Below are 17,261 nucleotides of genomic sequence, written 5' to 3' on the forward strand. Positions count from 1 at the left end.
GGTCTTATTCTGAAGTTTCACAAGAGGTGACTTGTTGCAGGAAAAACAATGGCGGAATGTTAGCAAGAGTTGAAGAGATTTTCAGTGTCATGGCTGAATATTTAGCTGATTTCGACAATGTGGAAAAGTCCATGAGATTTCAGAGTAATTCTTCTCCTAGAGCGAGTCTTGGTCACAATAACAAACAGACCACATAAGCAAAAATTCATTTCTCTATAGGGTCCTTTTTTTTTAATAATGTTTTAGGACCCTAATAACAATATGAGCCTGTCAGTGGCAAAAACAAGCACTTTTAATGGTTGTAAATTGACGGTGCACAATTGCTTGTAGGGTTTACACTGCAGCCTGTTTAGGACCCATTTAAAAACTTGTGTCCATTAGTCACTTAAACACAAAAATATAGGATAGGGTCCAGGTTCCAAAATACCAAAGTTTCCCTTTGATACAAACTATTAAACTTTCATACTGATAAACTATCATACTGCAAAACAGTGTGAAACAGGCTTAATAATGTTACCATGTTTACATATCTTAAACCACATCCTGAGCAGCTGGTGCATGTGTTAAACTTTGATTAAAAATACAGAAAACGCTCTGGTGCAAATGTCTGATTACCCAGAATTATGAATAACTTAAGATTAATAGTAAAACCTGCCAATCACAGGCAACATAAGTGGCAGCATGGTCTACAAGCAGAAAGTGCTGGCTGTCTTTTTATTGTTTGAGACTAAATTAAGCCTCTCTGTTGCCAGGTTGTTTTTCATATTTGTCCCATTAGCTGCAGCAGTACACTGAAGAAAGGAGAAGGCAGTGTCTGTGTTCAGGTGATAGTAAGACCTTGAGGTGTTTCCAGGGCGACGGCAGAAAAAAAAAGCTTTAAAATTTTTAAACTGTGACAACAAAAATACAGACAAATATGCAAAATGCACCACTTACATCAACTGCCTCAGAGGATGTGAGCGGTAGGCAATTCCAGCTGTGGACTGATTTCTAACTATTCAAAATCTCTGTGCTTGCCAGAAGCATGAGTGCTTTCAACAACAACCACGGGGCCCCTTCATTGCAGTTTAGAAGGCAGCTTCAGGCCTTATTGAAGTCAGACAGAAATATCACTGAGAGACAAACAGAAATCGCAGCTAAATGGGCGAAGGTATGACATGCATGTAAATCTGAGTTGAGCAATGACTTCAATTATACTGGTGAGTGGCTCTCTTAATTCCAGAGACTGGGAATAATCAATGGACAATCTCCTCACCGTCTAAAACAGTGGGCACACTTCTCTGTTTGTCTTGCCTTACAAGCTTCTCAGCTTGTTGACGCAAGCCACCTCCATCACAGACCAGAGACTGTTCTAGAGACCCTTAAAGGAAACCCAGACCTCAGGGGCCCTCATTCCCCAAACACCCCGCTCACACAGGAGAGCCTCTCAGTTCCCCTGCCAGGCAACAACATTTGTTTGTCCTCTACGCAGTCTGAACCGCCCGACAGAACGAACACACCCTCAACGACCGTAGTGCTCCTCTGAGGAGGGGGTTGGGAGTCGCAGAGCCCTGAATGCAACTCAATCACCTCTCTGTGTGAATGGCACAAAAGAGCCAGTGAGAGCGGAGAAGTGAGAGTGAGACGGCAAGAGCTCTGCGCAGGCGCTCGGGTGCAGCTGACCTGCGGCAGGTAATGCGCTCTTTGGTTACCTGTTTCCCATGGAGCCTGAATCTTAATGTAGGCACGCCCTAATGTGAATAGTTCTGCAGTGCCAGTTTTTCTCCTGGAGGCAATGGGACTTAAGCGAGGAGGTAACACAGCCAGATAAGCTGCAGATGTAGGTCGAATTAAAACCTGCATGCTCTGGTTTTTATTACACTCACACCAATAAAGATAACACAATGTGATGTTTATTACTTTCACAGTTACGTTGTTCAATTTCAATACTGACATTTTAAGGAAGAAAATTGATATATTTTGCTTAACAAGATGTTGCTTCTGTAATGAAATTGATAAAACTGAGCTAATATTGTAACTACTTCATTTCAGTCTAAAATATAAGTGTTAAATATTAAAATTCTAGAGATTCTGTCACTTTCACTTTTTGTGTTTTCATTTCTGGATATTACTTTTTGCTATGCACCTGCAGTTCCCATGTATACAATCAGAACCAAGGGCTCACACAAATGTAAACTCCTTTCTCCGTGGCTGACACAACTTCACAGTCATCTGGCACGACTTAATATTCACAACTGAATGACCCTTTCTTGACAGTTCACTGACTCCATTCAGCCCGTGAAGGCACCAATAAGAGGGAAGTCACCACCGACCCAAATTGAGTCCAGTATTCTCATGGCCTATCTTTCCAGCACTAAGTGGCAAATTACCAAATCGAAATGCTTCAACAATTTAGCACTTTCAGAGGATTATCTCATAAACACATTCTCGAGGAGCTCGACTCGCAATCCTACGAACAGTGACCACATTGTGACGTGCTTAGACAAGATCCCGACCCCTGAAGTCTGGGCCTAAAAGCCCTTTGTTCGTCTGAGAAATCTCTGAATAAATACTGAAAAAATGTGAGAGTTAACTTGTAGGAACAGGGCCTCTGTGTAGGGCAAGTAAACAGTTATTCAAGGAAATACAGGGTAAAATGTCTGATAATGGTTCTTATACTACACCACAGACGCAGTAGTCAAATCCCACTTAAATAACAATACAAAGTCCCTTCATTATCTCAGTCCCGCATGTCGGTTTGTCAGCAAGATATCTCAACAACTACAAAACAGATTTCAGTTAAATTAGGTGTAAATGTAGGCCAGTGTGTGATTAGGTTTGACTATAGATAGCGCCACCATGCAGCCAGTTACAAGGTACTTTGTGGCTCATTAATCCCACACTGTGAGGTGTAGAAGTATATTTTTTTTCTCCCACATTCCCTGCATTGTGACAAATTCACAAGATTTGGTCTCACACATTTCTGCTTGAACTGTTTCCACCATTTTAGAATTTTCTCTGATTATCTATTTTACCATTCCTCCAACAACTTGTATCCAATCTTCCCCAAATTTGATACATATTTGTCTGAGCGTGACAATGTTTATTCATAAGGGTTTTTTGCATTTAGTTTTCCTGTAATTGGCTGCAAATGTCTTGAGGGGATGGCATATTTGACACTGACTACCATAACTCTTTAACACACTGTGAAACTGCAATCAAATTTGGATGACGTGCACACAACAACTTTGACTATTCATGCAAATTTTGATGGCATTTGCATATAATGTGGTAAACTAGTGTAATAATGAATGGTCATAACTCAGTGTCCGTGAGTCTACGAGCTGGGAATTTTGCAAAATTCTTCTTTGTGCAAATCATGGGTGGGCCAATCAAAATTCAAACAGCACATTTTTAGAATTATGCAGTTTCAGCAAAGGCATGTGCTCTATGAGTCCTTTTCAGTCGCATCTGTGTCCAGTGACTAATAATGATTAAACCATGAATCTTGTGATGACAAGACACTGTGGAATATGTGGAGCAGATCACTAAACATCAAATGAAATCCCTCCTATCAATCAAAACCACCTAGAGCGAAGCACTGTTGACAGCTGACATTTTTCTTTTGTGTTCTACCAGCTGACAAAAGCCATGACATGTTCAAAGTCAAACATCTGAGACCTCACTCATTTGCTACTTGATTTTAACGATGTTACTTCTGAGAAGAAGCAAGTCTGTAAACTGGCGCTGAATGATGGCATACAACAGTGTTACAAGAGCTGCATGGGAGAGTAGAACAATGCAGTCACTGTCAGCTGTGTGCATCCACATAGTTTCTGTTTACCATAACTAGCAAGATGGCATACGTCACACAGACTGTACGGAGCAACAATGGTGGACATGAGGAATCTGAGTGTCTACAACAAATAGAAAATGTGAGCATATCCCCAGGGTCAGCCTGGTCATCGATGGCAGTCATCTTACCCTTTGTTTCCTGTGATCCTTTTATCAATAGATCTATCTGGGATGAGAGAGTGTCATGAACCAAGCACACGGTTTCAACCATTAGTTTTTGTAGGCTGATATAAATATTGTTTGTGTGAGTGAGCTGCTGATGGCCACTTGTACAGGTGGAAAAGCCTGTGAATATGCATTTAGACTACAGCTGAAATGATCAAAACATTAATAAATTAGTCAATTTACTGATCATCTAACTCAGTCTTTAAGTAAAAACACAAAAGATAGCAATATTTGGAGTAAAAAAGAACATATATGAAATACTTCACAACATGTCTTCTGTATTTTTAAATACATAAAATAAACTGAATTTCTTTAATAAGGTTGCGTTTCGTGCGGAACGTCAGAGGTGTTATATTTTAAAAAGAAAAATATTGACCTGAAACATTGCTCTAACCGTAACTGACATGCAATTTTCAGTGGATCAATGGTAGGCTTCTCCAATGAATGTAAGACGAGAAACACTGGGAGAGAACACTTGCACCTAACCTGTAATATGTACTTCTTCACTGCAGTGTGAGAAGAACGCGCATGTTAACTCAGTAACACATAAAGCAGGGAGCCCAATTTGTTCAACTAGAATCACTTAATTCGATGATGAATGGGTCTAGAAACTTCCCAGCAGCCAGCCTTTCCTTTGTCTGACTCTGTGTGCACAGAGGACGCTCATGCATTTCAGCAGACATAGTGTTTGACTCTAGAACATGAAGACACCCAGCAGCAGCTGCACATGGAAACAGCAAAATAAATACATTACATGGGCAAGACCCTGAAGACAAGTAACAAAAACATGATAGACAAGATGAGAAGCGGCAGAAGACAAAACATTAACACTCGCAGACGACACCAAAGAGTTAAAAGCCTAAAAATGCTTTGAGGCTCCAACAGGCCTGCCACAGAAGATCTGTGTTTGCGCCAGTTTCACATTCACTGACATCTCCTTGTTGGGAGTGTAATGAATCATATAGTCTAGGTAAGATTTTTCATGTGTATCAAAAACATATTTTTTCAACAGATACTTCAAGGTTCGTTGTAGCCATGTCATCAGTGATGAATGTTTGTGTAGGCGAATATCTGAGGACCACAACATCTCTTGCCAATGCTGGTAAATTCACTTGAATGTGCTGAATCTCAGTCAGTTTCTGTAGTGATAAAATCAAATCATTTGCAGACATCTAAACCAGAGGAATCAGGAATACTTCCTCATCTGTTGCAAGGTGGCTGGCAATAAAAAACGAATCAACAAGCCATGACGAGGCAAAGCTGGACTGCCGGTGACAAGAGGTGGCGCACAAAATAAGCGAGTGACCTTTGGTTAATAAAAGATTAAGCCCTCACCAAGATGGTGATTTCACAGGTCCCATGTGCTGATAAGAGCCGGGAAGTCAGCAGGTGCACTTCACAAACACACACATGGCTAACACATAAAAAAGCCAGATTCACACACTACCCAGGACAGACTGCCACAGGCCTTTCTTCTTTCTATTGATGAAAAAATAAATTAAGTTACAGCTTTACAAATGGCAGCCTCACGGTGCTGTGCATTCTCAGCTGCCTGACATGGCAACAGGAAAAAATATGGCTGGAATAGAAACCCCTGTGCAGACTTTTATGGCTACCTATATCGCTTTCATGGTCTGTTCATGGAGAATAAAACGGGAGGTAACATTAAAAGAAAACAACACACATTGGCCCCCAGCAATAGTGACCGCCCAGGCATGCTGATATGCCCAGTGACTAATACGCATCTGCCTTTACACACCCTGAAACAGGAAGCTCACACTGGGGAGCCAGTAGATTGAGTTAAACGTGAAAACAGTCTATAAATTCATGCAGTGAGGGGTGTTCATGTCTGAGCAGTGAGCTGCTGGAAGGAGGGAGGTGGACCGCCCTGCAGCAAATAAAGGCATGTCTCTTCTTAGTGTGTGATGGTGTCCATCGGTGACATTGCACATGAGGAGCCCGGTTGCACTTCCAAGTCTTATCTAGTTTATGGTCATTATGAGCAGGCCCAGACCTAGTGAGGGCTTTTTACTTAAGCCTGTGATCACAGCACATAAATTATTAAATCCACCGACAAAACAGGGGCTTGAGAAGAGGATCTGCAATGCGTAGCCAACCAAGCTCCGTCCTGGTGCGACCACAACGTTGCCAAACCAAGCATTAGGCCTACTAATGGAGAAATAAACCTGCGTGGTTTAATAACTGAATCTAAAAAAAGGGGCAAAGAAACACATCATCAGTCGCTTTAATTCAGATGTATTTAAATATCTTTTAAAAAGACAAAAGTACAAGGAGTACCAGGCGCAGGCAAGTTAAAAAAAATCTCACAAACTCTGCAGAGGGTGAGAAATATTTTTAATTTTGAATCATACTGTTAAGAAGCGTGTAGAAGAAAGCAGTGCCCAAAATAGACTGAATGCAGATGACAGAAGGGGGTCGTTTCGTGGCCTTGATATTATCTCCAAAGTAGCCTACTTTGGAGGTTTTAAGCTTTTAGATGAAATATCATAAACAGATAATATCATTAGTTTGAATATATTGTGTAATTTGGGGTTATTATTAAAGGTTGAATGGGTGTAATATCGCGGGATGCACTTGCTGCCGCCGGGATACTTCGCTACATCCATCCGCTGCGGCTCCAGAGCTGACCATCCCTGAGCAGGTTATTGAACATCCCTCAGGACCGCACAGCCTAGCTAACGTTTGTTTTAACCCCCAACGGCTGGGAACAACCGGAGAGAACCGGACAGCCGTTAACTTTCAATGGCAACGTTTCTTAAACCATAAAGAAAAACCTGTGTGACACAAACAGGGAGACACAACACAACGGGATATAAATCCCAGCTTAGTTACCTTTAGCTGCCTCCACCGCACATAATAGTCCGAGGACCAGTCCGACAGCGGATGCAAATTGTGTATTCCCTCGGAACCGCATCCCGACTTCGAGTTCAACCGCGGCGAAGTAAAAACCGACCTTCTTCTTCCCTCGTCAGTCAGCCGGAATGTTTCTCCAACAAGAAAAATAAAATCCAGGAGATGAGTGTCGGTTACCACGGTAGCTCTAAGATGGCCGTCGTCGCCGCCGCCGCTCTGCTATCCCCTTCAATCACCGCTTCTCTCGCAGTTTTGCAGCTTGCTGCGTTCAGGGGCTGTCGGACATTTGTGAGACACGTTCATTGCGCACTGAACCATACACATTCGTTCATGTGATGCGTTCTTTGCTTTCCTCCCCCCATGGCAGGTATTTATGCAGTGGTGGAAGAAGTAGTCAGAGGTAAACGTAGCAATACTACAGTGTAAAGTCCTGCATTTAAAATCTTACTCAAATAAAAGTCCAAAAGTATTAAAGGTCACCTATGCTCATACTTAGGTTCATACTTGTATTTTGGGTTTCTAGGAAACATGACTTAATGCTTTAATATTCTAAAACATCATTTTCTCATACTGTCTCTATGAATATACCTGTATTCACCCTCTTATTGAAACATTCCGTTTTTCTATTTTTATTGGCCATTTCACTGGAAATGCATTGCTAGGCAACAGCTTGAGTCCATGTTTGCGTCCTGACAGCTGATTCACATATACTGCAAAACATCCCAACAAGAAATACAAATGGACCAATTTAGAATGTTTGTTACAATATCCCCCCTGACACCCTGTCTTCTCATCTCATTTTGGGTTTACTTGACCTTGTACTTCAGTCTACTTGACTTAGACCTGTTGTCCTCAACTCTTTTGTCCCTTCTAGTGGCCCTGGTGGAGCACCGAGAAGAGATCAAACTTGACTATCTAGAGGAAGTAAAAGTCATAACAAGGTTTCCGTAGGTGAACATGTGGAAGGATCATTTACACAATATATTAATCCATGTAAAAACAAGATGGCAGCCATCTCTGCCATGTCAGACTGCAGCCGATCCCGATACAAAAGCGGACAACATACAACACCCAATCACATTTTATGGTTGAAACTGAAAAGTTTATTTATGATTAATAATGTTTATAGTTTGATATGGAGTACATATGTGACTAATATTAGTAACAGTAGCAAGCTAAGATACTGTTAATTAGGAAGTACTAGTTTGAAGATATTGGGACTTAATTATCATTGACAGTGTTTAGTTTTTTTTATACTTATCAGGTCCTACTGATCCAAAATAGCAAGGAGAAATTACAAATGCATACCAAACAAAAGTTCAGGTCTTGTGAGGATATAGTATATTTGTGACATCATAGATTCACAGAAATCCTCGTTTAAATGCACAGTTTCTGAATATAAACTGTGTGCATGTTTCTGTGGACTGAGCATTTTGATATTTTCACAATATTTATATATCACCTATACCTGCTTTGTTTGTTAAAAGACATGGAAATCTGACTTTTTACAATATGGGACCTTTAACATCAAACATGCGTACTTCAAGTATCAAAGGTAAAAGTATTCTTTATGCAGAAAAATGCAAATTCCAGAGGCTTATATGGACTGGATTACAATTATTGATGCATGTATGTGTACTTCACTTTAATATTTGGGCTGGTAAAGGTGGAGCCAGCGAAGTAGTGGAGGTGGCATTTTAAAGTGGTATAAAATGGAAATATTGACGTTAAGTACTAGTACATCAAAATTGTACATAAGTACAGTTATTGAGTAAATGTTCTTAGTTACATGTAACCACTGTATTTATGTGATATCTCACCACCAAATCACATTATAAACATAACGGAAGACAAGTGAGGAAGTTTACACAAATAGCAAGTAGACTGTATCATTAGAGGATTTGATCTGCAAAACCCTAATGGAAGAGATTCATCAAGTCTTTGATTATAAGCCAGAACTCAAGATTCCCTTTTTAAAACAACAAAAGAACCAAATGAAAATGGCATTTTAAGTCAGAGTTACCGTATGGGAGCAAGGCTGAATTATCAAGTATGTCAAGTAGGCAAATACCCTGCGGCCCCAGAGCTCCAGGAGCCTTGAAAGTTCCCCGTTTGTTGTGTGTTTAAGGGATTGCACTAATCTAACCTAAAAATTTTGGGGGGAATATGCACAACTAAAATACTATATAACTTGACATTATCAAGTCTGCTTTGCTGCTTTGCCAGATTGTCTTATTGTGAGGTCAAAATATAGGTTTAAAGATCTTTATTAGTTCAATTTTGCATTTAAAATGTATTGTATCTCTAAATTACTGCACAGCAAATCTGGAGCTAGCTAGCAAAGAAACACTATAGTACCTACTGCTCAAAGACAAGGAGGAATTGTGGGTTAGACAGAGCCCAACAGGTCATTTTTGTCCTCCAGCAGGTTAATCCAACAATGCATGAGGTTAGTTTTGTTCTTGCAAACCCCAATATCAAGATGCCAAAAGTAGGTTATCATAAAACCATTATTGTTTCAAGATTGTGAGCTTTTAAAACACTTTGAAGGTAAATTAACAAAATCAGCGTACTAGTAACTCAATGGTACTTGCTTTACCTGTAAAATTAAAGGTTTCCTGTGTTTAAATCCAATCAAACAAAAATGATACTCCACTTGCACCCCAGAAAAAAATGAATTTGGGTTACACAGCATGTTTGACAGGTTCTGTCTCACTGTCAGCTGCAAAAGGTGAGAAAATTAAAATTTGTTAAGCACGATGTGATGCACACACTCTAACCTTTATGACAACGAAGAAAGTCTGACTTGAGAAGTCTACACACACAACAGTATCAGTTAAGTGTTGTGGATTTGATTATCACCCAAATGTAGCCCCTTAAGTGATGATTAAGACAACCACCATTCATCTAAAGCACTCTAATATTGTGCTATTCACCATTTGCATATTTAGGAGCACTGACACGTTTCACAAGGAAAGGGTGCTGCATTTAATTTTTGTTTAATTGTTAATGACAGGTGGATACATTGTAAAAGCATTCACATTTGCAAAATAAATAAAAATCAACGCTGTGTGTATTGGTGGACTAAATGGTCCAAGCCTTCATCCATACTTCCCTGACAAAGTCTAATAGGTTGCATTTAAATAAACGAGGATGTTTTCATTAAACCAAACCAGTCTAAATTTATTAAGACCTTATATAGAAAAAAAAGAGATGGAGTCATTTTTGTTTTCTAAAGCTCCCCCTCTTCATTCTGCTGATAATAGGTCAAAAATATCTACTTTTGCTCGGTCTGTTTCATTCCAGCCATAGCCATTTCTAGTTGGCTCTACAATGCAAGTGCTCAGAAATCGAAGTTTAAGATGTGAACTTGAAGGCAGCATGTGTCCAAGGATGGCCAGTGACGTCAATACTGTTATTGTGGGAGCGCATGCAGCTAGTTTAGCACAGCCGCTAAACTAAGACCGAAGGCGGGGGCCAAATGCCTTCTGGTGCTACAAAGGGGACTGTGAGGAAACAGGCACTCAGTGATCATCATAATGTGAAGTGCATGACTGAATTAAACACAACACTTCCAGAAGCTCAGGGGCCAACAAGGGCCCTTTAAGTTTTCTGTTTGCCTGAAGACAAAGACAGGTTTCTACCTATGGTCTTAAAAAGTTGCATGCCAGAAATCAGATGTTTTAGGCATCGGTCCCCTCAGTTAAAGGCTTGGGCAGATGCTCAGGGTTGAGGGTATTGTTGGCAGAGTGGGGAATCATACAGCATGTTGCCTTGAGGCCCTGTCTAGATAATCCAGGCATGGTAAAATTGATATTTCAACAACATGACACCACCAGAATGTGCCAAACTAAAATGTGTGAAAATGCTTATGTGCCTCTGAAGCCAAAAAACTTGTTTAATCCTCGGTTCAGACGGGCAAAATGGGAATCGTAAATGTGAAGCACATCCATACTTTAATTCCCCCCCGAGTTCAGAGCGACTCTCAGAAAAATCATCCACAGTAAAGAGACTTGTATGACATTCAGTAAAAATGAGCATCATAATGATCTCGTATGAGTTAACTCCTACCCTCACCTTGCAGCACAGCCACACAAGTGCAGGGTGAAGTGAGAATAGCAAAGCCTGGGATTGCAAATGTGGGTGTGGGCTGCTATCTAATCAACACCCTTGGATATGGATGGCACCCCTGAGGAGAGGAGGATGCGATGCAATCAGAGAATTACTACATTTACATCAGGTTTTTTTTTGCATAACACTGAGGAACCTTGACATGGCTGCTATTAATGCAAATCGAGACATATGTGACTTTAATTTGTTTTCATTCAAATCAGAGAGGCTCTTGTGAAAAGGTCACCAGTCCATGATGAAAAGTCTTGAGTTTGTCGATAGGAAGTGAACAACAAGCTTATACAAACTTCACATTGTGTGCCACTGCAATGTTGCTTACTCTCCAGTGTTTTTTCTCCTACATAAAAAAGTGCAAATGACCAAAAGAAAAATTGAAAATCTGCCAACAAAACTCCAACCATGTATAAATGTTGCAAGAATAAAGGCCAACCATCAGATCTCGGAGCAGCCTCAGTAGTTGCAATTATCATGGACAACGAGCAGAGAATGGACATAGTTGTGTGAGGCCATAATTAAGTGATGGGTCTATAAACAGGGACAGTCTATGGGCACAGGGAAGTGGTGAGGCTGAAGCACAATGCCTGTTTGTTTCCAGTCTGGCAACATATGAAGTGGCCAAGAGAAAGTGGATGCAATCCCCCCTCCCTCACAGATGTCCACTCCAGGGAAGAGACAGAGTGGCCATTATCATTCTTCTGGGGGACAATGGAAGGCAATAGGAGGGCTTGGTGGATAGGTGTGAGACATCAACGAATGATCAGAAAGGTGTTACTTCCTCCAGACCGTCTCACCCACTGCTGTGAGGGGCTGTTGTTTGTCGTGGATGCAGCCTTATTGGAAATCACTTTGTTCTTTATAATTGTAAATTGTAGTGAGGTTGCTTTGATCGGTACGCAGCTCTATACGTTAATGATTGATGTCTCAACATTTAAGAATCTGTCTACTTCAACACTTTGTCAGTGAATACCACATACACCAAATTACGAGGAGTCGTATTTTTCTACTGAGCCCCTTCGGTATTTATTCATGGGGTTACTTTCACTTTTTGTTCCCCAGGATTTGAGATATCTGTCTGTGAGGTTTTTGCTCCCACCCTGATACAGTGGAGCTGAATCAGGTTTTGTTTATGGTGCCCACAGCAGTCAATGTCAACAACAACAACAACATAAAATTCAACAGCAACCATGGGCGGATAATGAGACAATGGGCCTCTGGGCAAAGATAAGCAAAAGGCCCCACCACCTCTCTTAAGAGCAAGACACAGACTTTGTGGTGGTGGTGTTGCTTCTTTTTCAGTTGTTGTTTTTTTGCATTTTTTTGTCGTCATAATGCATCTTTTACATGGATTTGTGTCTCCTTCAGTCATTTTGTATCTCTTCGGTGGTTGTTTTGTACCTTTCTTGGAGTTGTTTTGTGTCTCTTCGCAATTTCTTTGCATCCCTTTGTGGTCTATTTGTGGCTCTGTGTGGACATTGTGAGTATCTTCTCAACCGCACCATTTTGCAGTTGAAGGCCAGGTGGGCCCCTGACACTTTGGGCCCCTGGGTCTGTGCCCAATAGGCCCATTCAGTAATCCATCCATGACAGTGACTTATGTGATGTGAGGCATTTCCCCAGTTACTCTGGATAGTCAAGAGACCTGGCTGCGAACTATTTTCATTGGAACTACAGTCTACCAAAGAAATAGTCTGAAGTTGTGTGTGTGCTCAGCAGTAAGTGAGAAAGTGTACGGGTTTTTTATTTTATTTTGTCATTTAGGTTGTTTGTCATTATTACACACAATGAGAGCTTTAAACAGAACCGACAGTCTTATTTAGAGTTGAATGTCCTCACAGGTCAGTTAATGTGTTTGTGAAGAAGAATGCACATAAAAAGGATGTTGTCTATGTGGATAGCAGAGTTGCAACAATCAGTTGATTCATCAAATTGTCGAGCAACAGAAAATCAACTATTTGGGTAACCATTCTTCATGTAAGTCGAATTTCAAGCAAAAAATTGACAGGTCCAGCTTCTAATATGTGAGAATCTGCTGATTTTCCTTGACACACATCATAGTAAATTGGATATCTTTGGCTTTTCGGATTGTTGGTCAGACAAAACATGACACTTAATGATGTTACCTTGGGCTTTGGGAAACTGTAAATTGGCATTTTTTTAAAAAAATATTTCTGATATTTTATAGACCAAACAGCTCATCAAGAAAAACAATCACCTGATTAATTCATAATTAAAACAACTTCTGGTTGCAGCCCTAGATACACTGCATAAGATGCTCTAGAAGCACAGGTGCTTATGTGTTGCCCACTTCCATGCAGGGCTGCAACTAAGAATTCATTATCAACTAATCAGTTCATTTATTTGATTAAGGTAGTAGTTTATTTAATGTAAGAAAATGGTGATAAATACCCCATCACAATATATGCAGACGGATGGATTAATGGACGGATGCAGCAATGTTTTCCTCCTTTGTGGCTGCTCAGTACAAAAGAACCTGACTTGCCATCCGTCTCAGAGCCTGAGCTCCCATCTTGAGCCCCCGGACAAGGATTTGGGGATTAGATACACCACATTATTAGGGTGGTCGAAGGTCGCGAATGCCTCACGGCTGCTCACATTATTCAAAATCCTTCCTCGTCAGTTTCCATCCTTCTGCCTCAGTTATACACTCTGCCAGTAAAGACGGAGGGTGGATACACTAGGGGTTGAACCGAGTCACTGACCATAGGAATCGTGTTCTTGGAGACTTCACTGTGGCTTGCAATCATGGTGGGTGGTTGGCAGCAGACGGAGCATGAAAAAGACTTTGCTATCATGGGAATCAAAGTGGTCGTGACCATTAAACACCACAGCTTCTCGATATTCTCTTTCCTGTCTTGTGTCTAGACTGCAGCTTGTGTCATTGAGATTTCCTTTTCCTTCCCAGAAGATGCGGGAATTCCATTATCTGCTCCACTTTTCCTACAAGCACAGATTTCTACTGGCGATAATGGCTCACAATTGTTTGGAGAGGCCAGCACTTTTCATAATGACTTTCTTTCTGTAATTTTATGTCAGAGACCCAATTATTTGTTTATTGGTGCCTTATTTCACAAAAGGAGCAGTGCAGTTTTGAGAAAGTGCCCCAGTATTTAATTGGCCCAAGGGAAGAGCTCAGAAAAGTTATTTTAGAGGATTATAGCTCTGCATGACAATTTGCCTTCATTTTTTATTCACTCTCAGTTTCTTTATCTCATAATCAAAGATATATCCCATGAAAACCTGAATGTGTGTCACCTCATAAATTTATAAGCCTCAATTTTCAGTTTTGTTGAAAGATTAATTTCATATACAGCAAGACTTCAATCCTTTCTCTGCTTCAGTGCGGATGTCTGCTTGACTTTGCTCATGAATACATTTTTAAAATCCTTGGCTGGGGGAAATTAAATCTCACTTTAGAAGTTCCGGATGTTATCAAGTTCTTTCACAGGAAATTTTTTTTAAGCCAGTGGGTCTGTATGTGCTGGAGTCTGGCAACAAATCACACAGGGAATGGAAGCCATGCACCTTTAAGCTGCCTCTGCTGTCTAATTCATACGTTCTCCACAGGGAACATTTAAAAGTTAGCCTCTGTGATTGATTCCCTTCCACTTAAGTTGCTCTCATTTATCTTACAGCCCGGGCTGTCGCTCACAGTCATTTATTAACCACCGGCTCTTCCTCCATGTGCATGCACTCTCACTATGAATGTCCCAAAAACGCCCTGTCAGTTGCCTTTTTTTAAACTAATCCCACCGTCATTCATCAGAAGCCACTCCTGTCAGTTTTTGCAGTTCACCTCATGAGACAAGAAATCTATTTATTTCCCTGTTTGTTCTTTCATTTCCACATTGATGCAATGCAGAACCCTGCCTGTCTATTTTGGTTTATGAACAAAGAGGCTGTTGGGAGATATGATTTTTGATTGTGACGGCTGTGATCTATATTCCATACCTCCAGTATGCACTTCCTTATCAAGCCCTTTTTTGAAATATAAATCTCCCCTGAAGCCCTAGTAATATGTTATAACACTCTTTGGCTTGTGAAGTAGCCTCTGGATATTCGGGCGCTCTTGATTGTCAATAGCCAGCAGTTTCAGCTGTCTCTCAGGCCCCATTGTTACTGATATAAGGCCAGGACACTCAAAACACATGGGAGGAGTGAGTGGGAATCTGACAGATGGAGGCTTGATAACCTCACAGAATACTTCATTCATCTCTATAGGGCTCAAAGACCCTGCAGATTAAGCTTTCAGTCAGCACCTTCAGCCACATCTATATTCACGAGAGCCATATTTTAGTTTTATCACTGATATCAGATGTCAGACATGTTTGATTGCATTTGCATTCATTAAGTACATCTGAAACAGAATATAAAATCAGAATTCATTAATGGAAGCGTCTCTATTTGTGTGGCGGATTCCTCCAGATGGGCATCAGGTTGCTCAGAGGAGTGTGGAGGCCATGATTTTGATGTTCTTGTTTTAAGACAATGACCCCTGACCCCCACAGAAGGTCACCTCTGACATGCCATGGAGTGGGTTCATACTGTGGGTCACGCTGGTGTCAAAGTCTTACCTCCTTGGCTTTATTACGGTGGAGACTTTAGGGAGGGGGCACTGACATGGCTGTCACAGCGAGTCCAATCATTCATCTGTGATAGGCAGGGTGCATTGGCTCCCCTGAGACTCCTGTTTTGAACACTGAAAATTAAGGCCCTGGGGCTGGCAGCTGATGAATATAGACCATATAGACATGTTGGAGACATGTAGAGTTGTTGTGTTCAAATGTAGTAGATAAAGCAGTAGCAAGAAAAGTGTGTAACATTATACGCTACGGTTGACTAGGGGTAGCCTGACAGTTATTTGTTACTTAACCAGGCAGGATAACAGACACCAGAGGAGTAGTTAAAAAGGACTGCAGAGTAGCTCAACTAATTCGACCAAACAGAAAACACAATTTGAAACAATTATTTTACGAATATATCCACATACTGCATAATAACACCTGAACACAGATAAATGTTATTGCAGTGTGTGAAATCTACGGCAGGTGAGCAGAGAAATCTAAACAGCTATAGATAAATGGTTCAAATAGTTAGCTAGCTAAAAGTAATGAAAATAATTATCCAAAAGTAAAGGGATAAATACAGGCCTATTTGTCTGTTACGTTTAGCTAAATAGATATCATAGTTTGCTAGCTAAGAGCAACAAATAAATAGGTGATGGTTAGTTAGCCAAAAGTAATGGATAAATAATTGATGGTTAGTTAGCTAAAAGTAACACGTGTTACTTTTAGCTAACTAACCATCAACTATTTATCCATTACTTTTGGCTAACTAACTATCAACTATTTATGTACATAAATAGTTGATAGTTAGTTAGCCAAAAGTAATGGATAAATCACTGTTGGTTAGCTAGCTAAAAGTGAGAACTGCCCATTGGTTCGACAGCCCATTGGTTCGACATCCCATTGTTCCAACCATATTAAACTCATTGTTCCGAAGTCCGTTCTGAAATCATCATGATGCCCTGTGGTTAAGGTCTGGTTAGGGTCAGGAAAAGATCATGGTGTGGGTTAAAATGAAAAAGAAAGTGACAAACACATAAGCCGTGAGCCTGCTCCGCCTCAAGCCGGTCGCGGCGCACCATACGCCCGCCGCGAGCCGTTCAGCACCGCGGACAGTCGGACTAATGGGATGTCGAACCAATGGGCTGTCGAACCAATGACATGGACCCGCTAAAAGTAATGCATAGAGTTGTTAGTTATCCAACTACATGTAACTGATAAATAGATGGTTATCTAAAATAATGGAAAATAATTGATAGTTAGCGAGCTGACATAAATGGATAAATCGTTGATAGTTATCTAAAAGTAATGGGTAGTTGATAGTTAGCTAGCTAAAAGAAATATATAACATTAATTGGTTGATGGTTAGCTAGCTAAAAGTGACGGATAAATAGTTGACAGTAAGCAAGCTAAAAGTAACAAATCGTTGATGGTTAGCTTGCTAAAAGTAACAGATAAGTAGTTGATGGTTAGCCAGCTAAAAGCAACAGATAAATGGTTGATGGTTAGCTCGCTAATTTGACTAAATGTAACTGATGAAAAAAGATGGCTTTCTAGAATAATGGAAAATAGTTGATAATTAGCTAGCTGAAATTAATGGAAAAATAGCTGATAGTTATCTAAAAGTAACAGAAAGTTGATAGTTAGCTAGCTAAAAACACCAAACGGTTGATG

The 17,261-nt window shown here is 40.5% G+C and overlaps 1 protein-coding gene across 4 annotated transcripts in view; it reads right to left on the reverse strand.

Moving 5' to 3' along the window:
- The window catches only part of clstn1 (calsyntenin 1), a 53,817-nt gene extending 46,699 nt beyond the window's left edge, over positions 1-7,118 (reverse strand). For 2 of the 4 annotated variants that reach the window (XM_050063940.1, XM_050063938.1), the window contains exon 1: positions 6,853-7,118. In XM_050063940.1, coding sequence (XP_049919897.1) covers positions 6,853-6,934 — 82 coding nt within the window. In that variant the 5' untranslated portion in view covers positions 6,935-7,118. The remainder of the gene's footprint in view (positions 1-6,852) is intronic. The other 2 variants (XM_050063941.1, XM_050063939.1) reach the window with 1 other exon arrangement.
- Between the last annotated feature and the right edge of the window lie 10,143 nt (positions 7,119-17,261).

Source organism: Epinephelus moara, chromosome 16 (assembly GCF_006386435.1).
Source record: "Epinephelus moara isolate mb chromosome 16, YSFRI_EMoa_1.0, whole genome shotgun sequence".
Taxonomy (NCBI): domain Eukaryota; kingdom Metazoa; phylum Chordata; class Actinopteri; order Perciformes; family Serranidae; genus Epinephelus; species Epinephelus moara.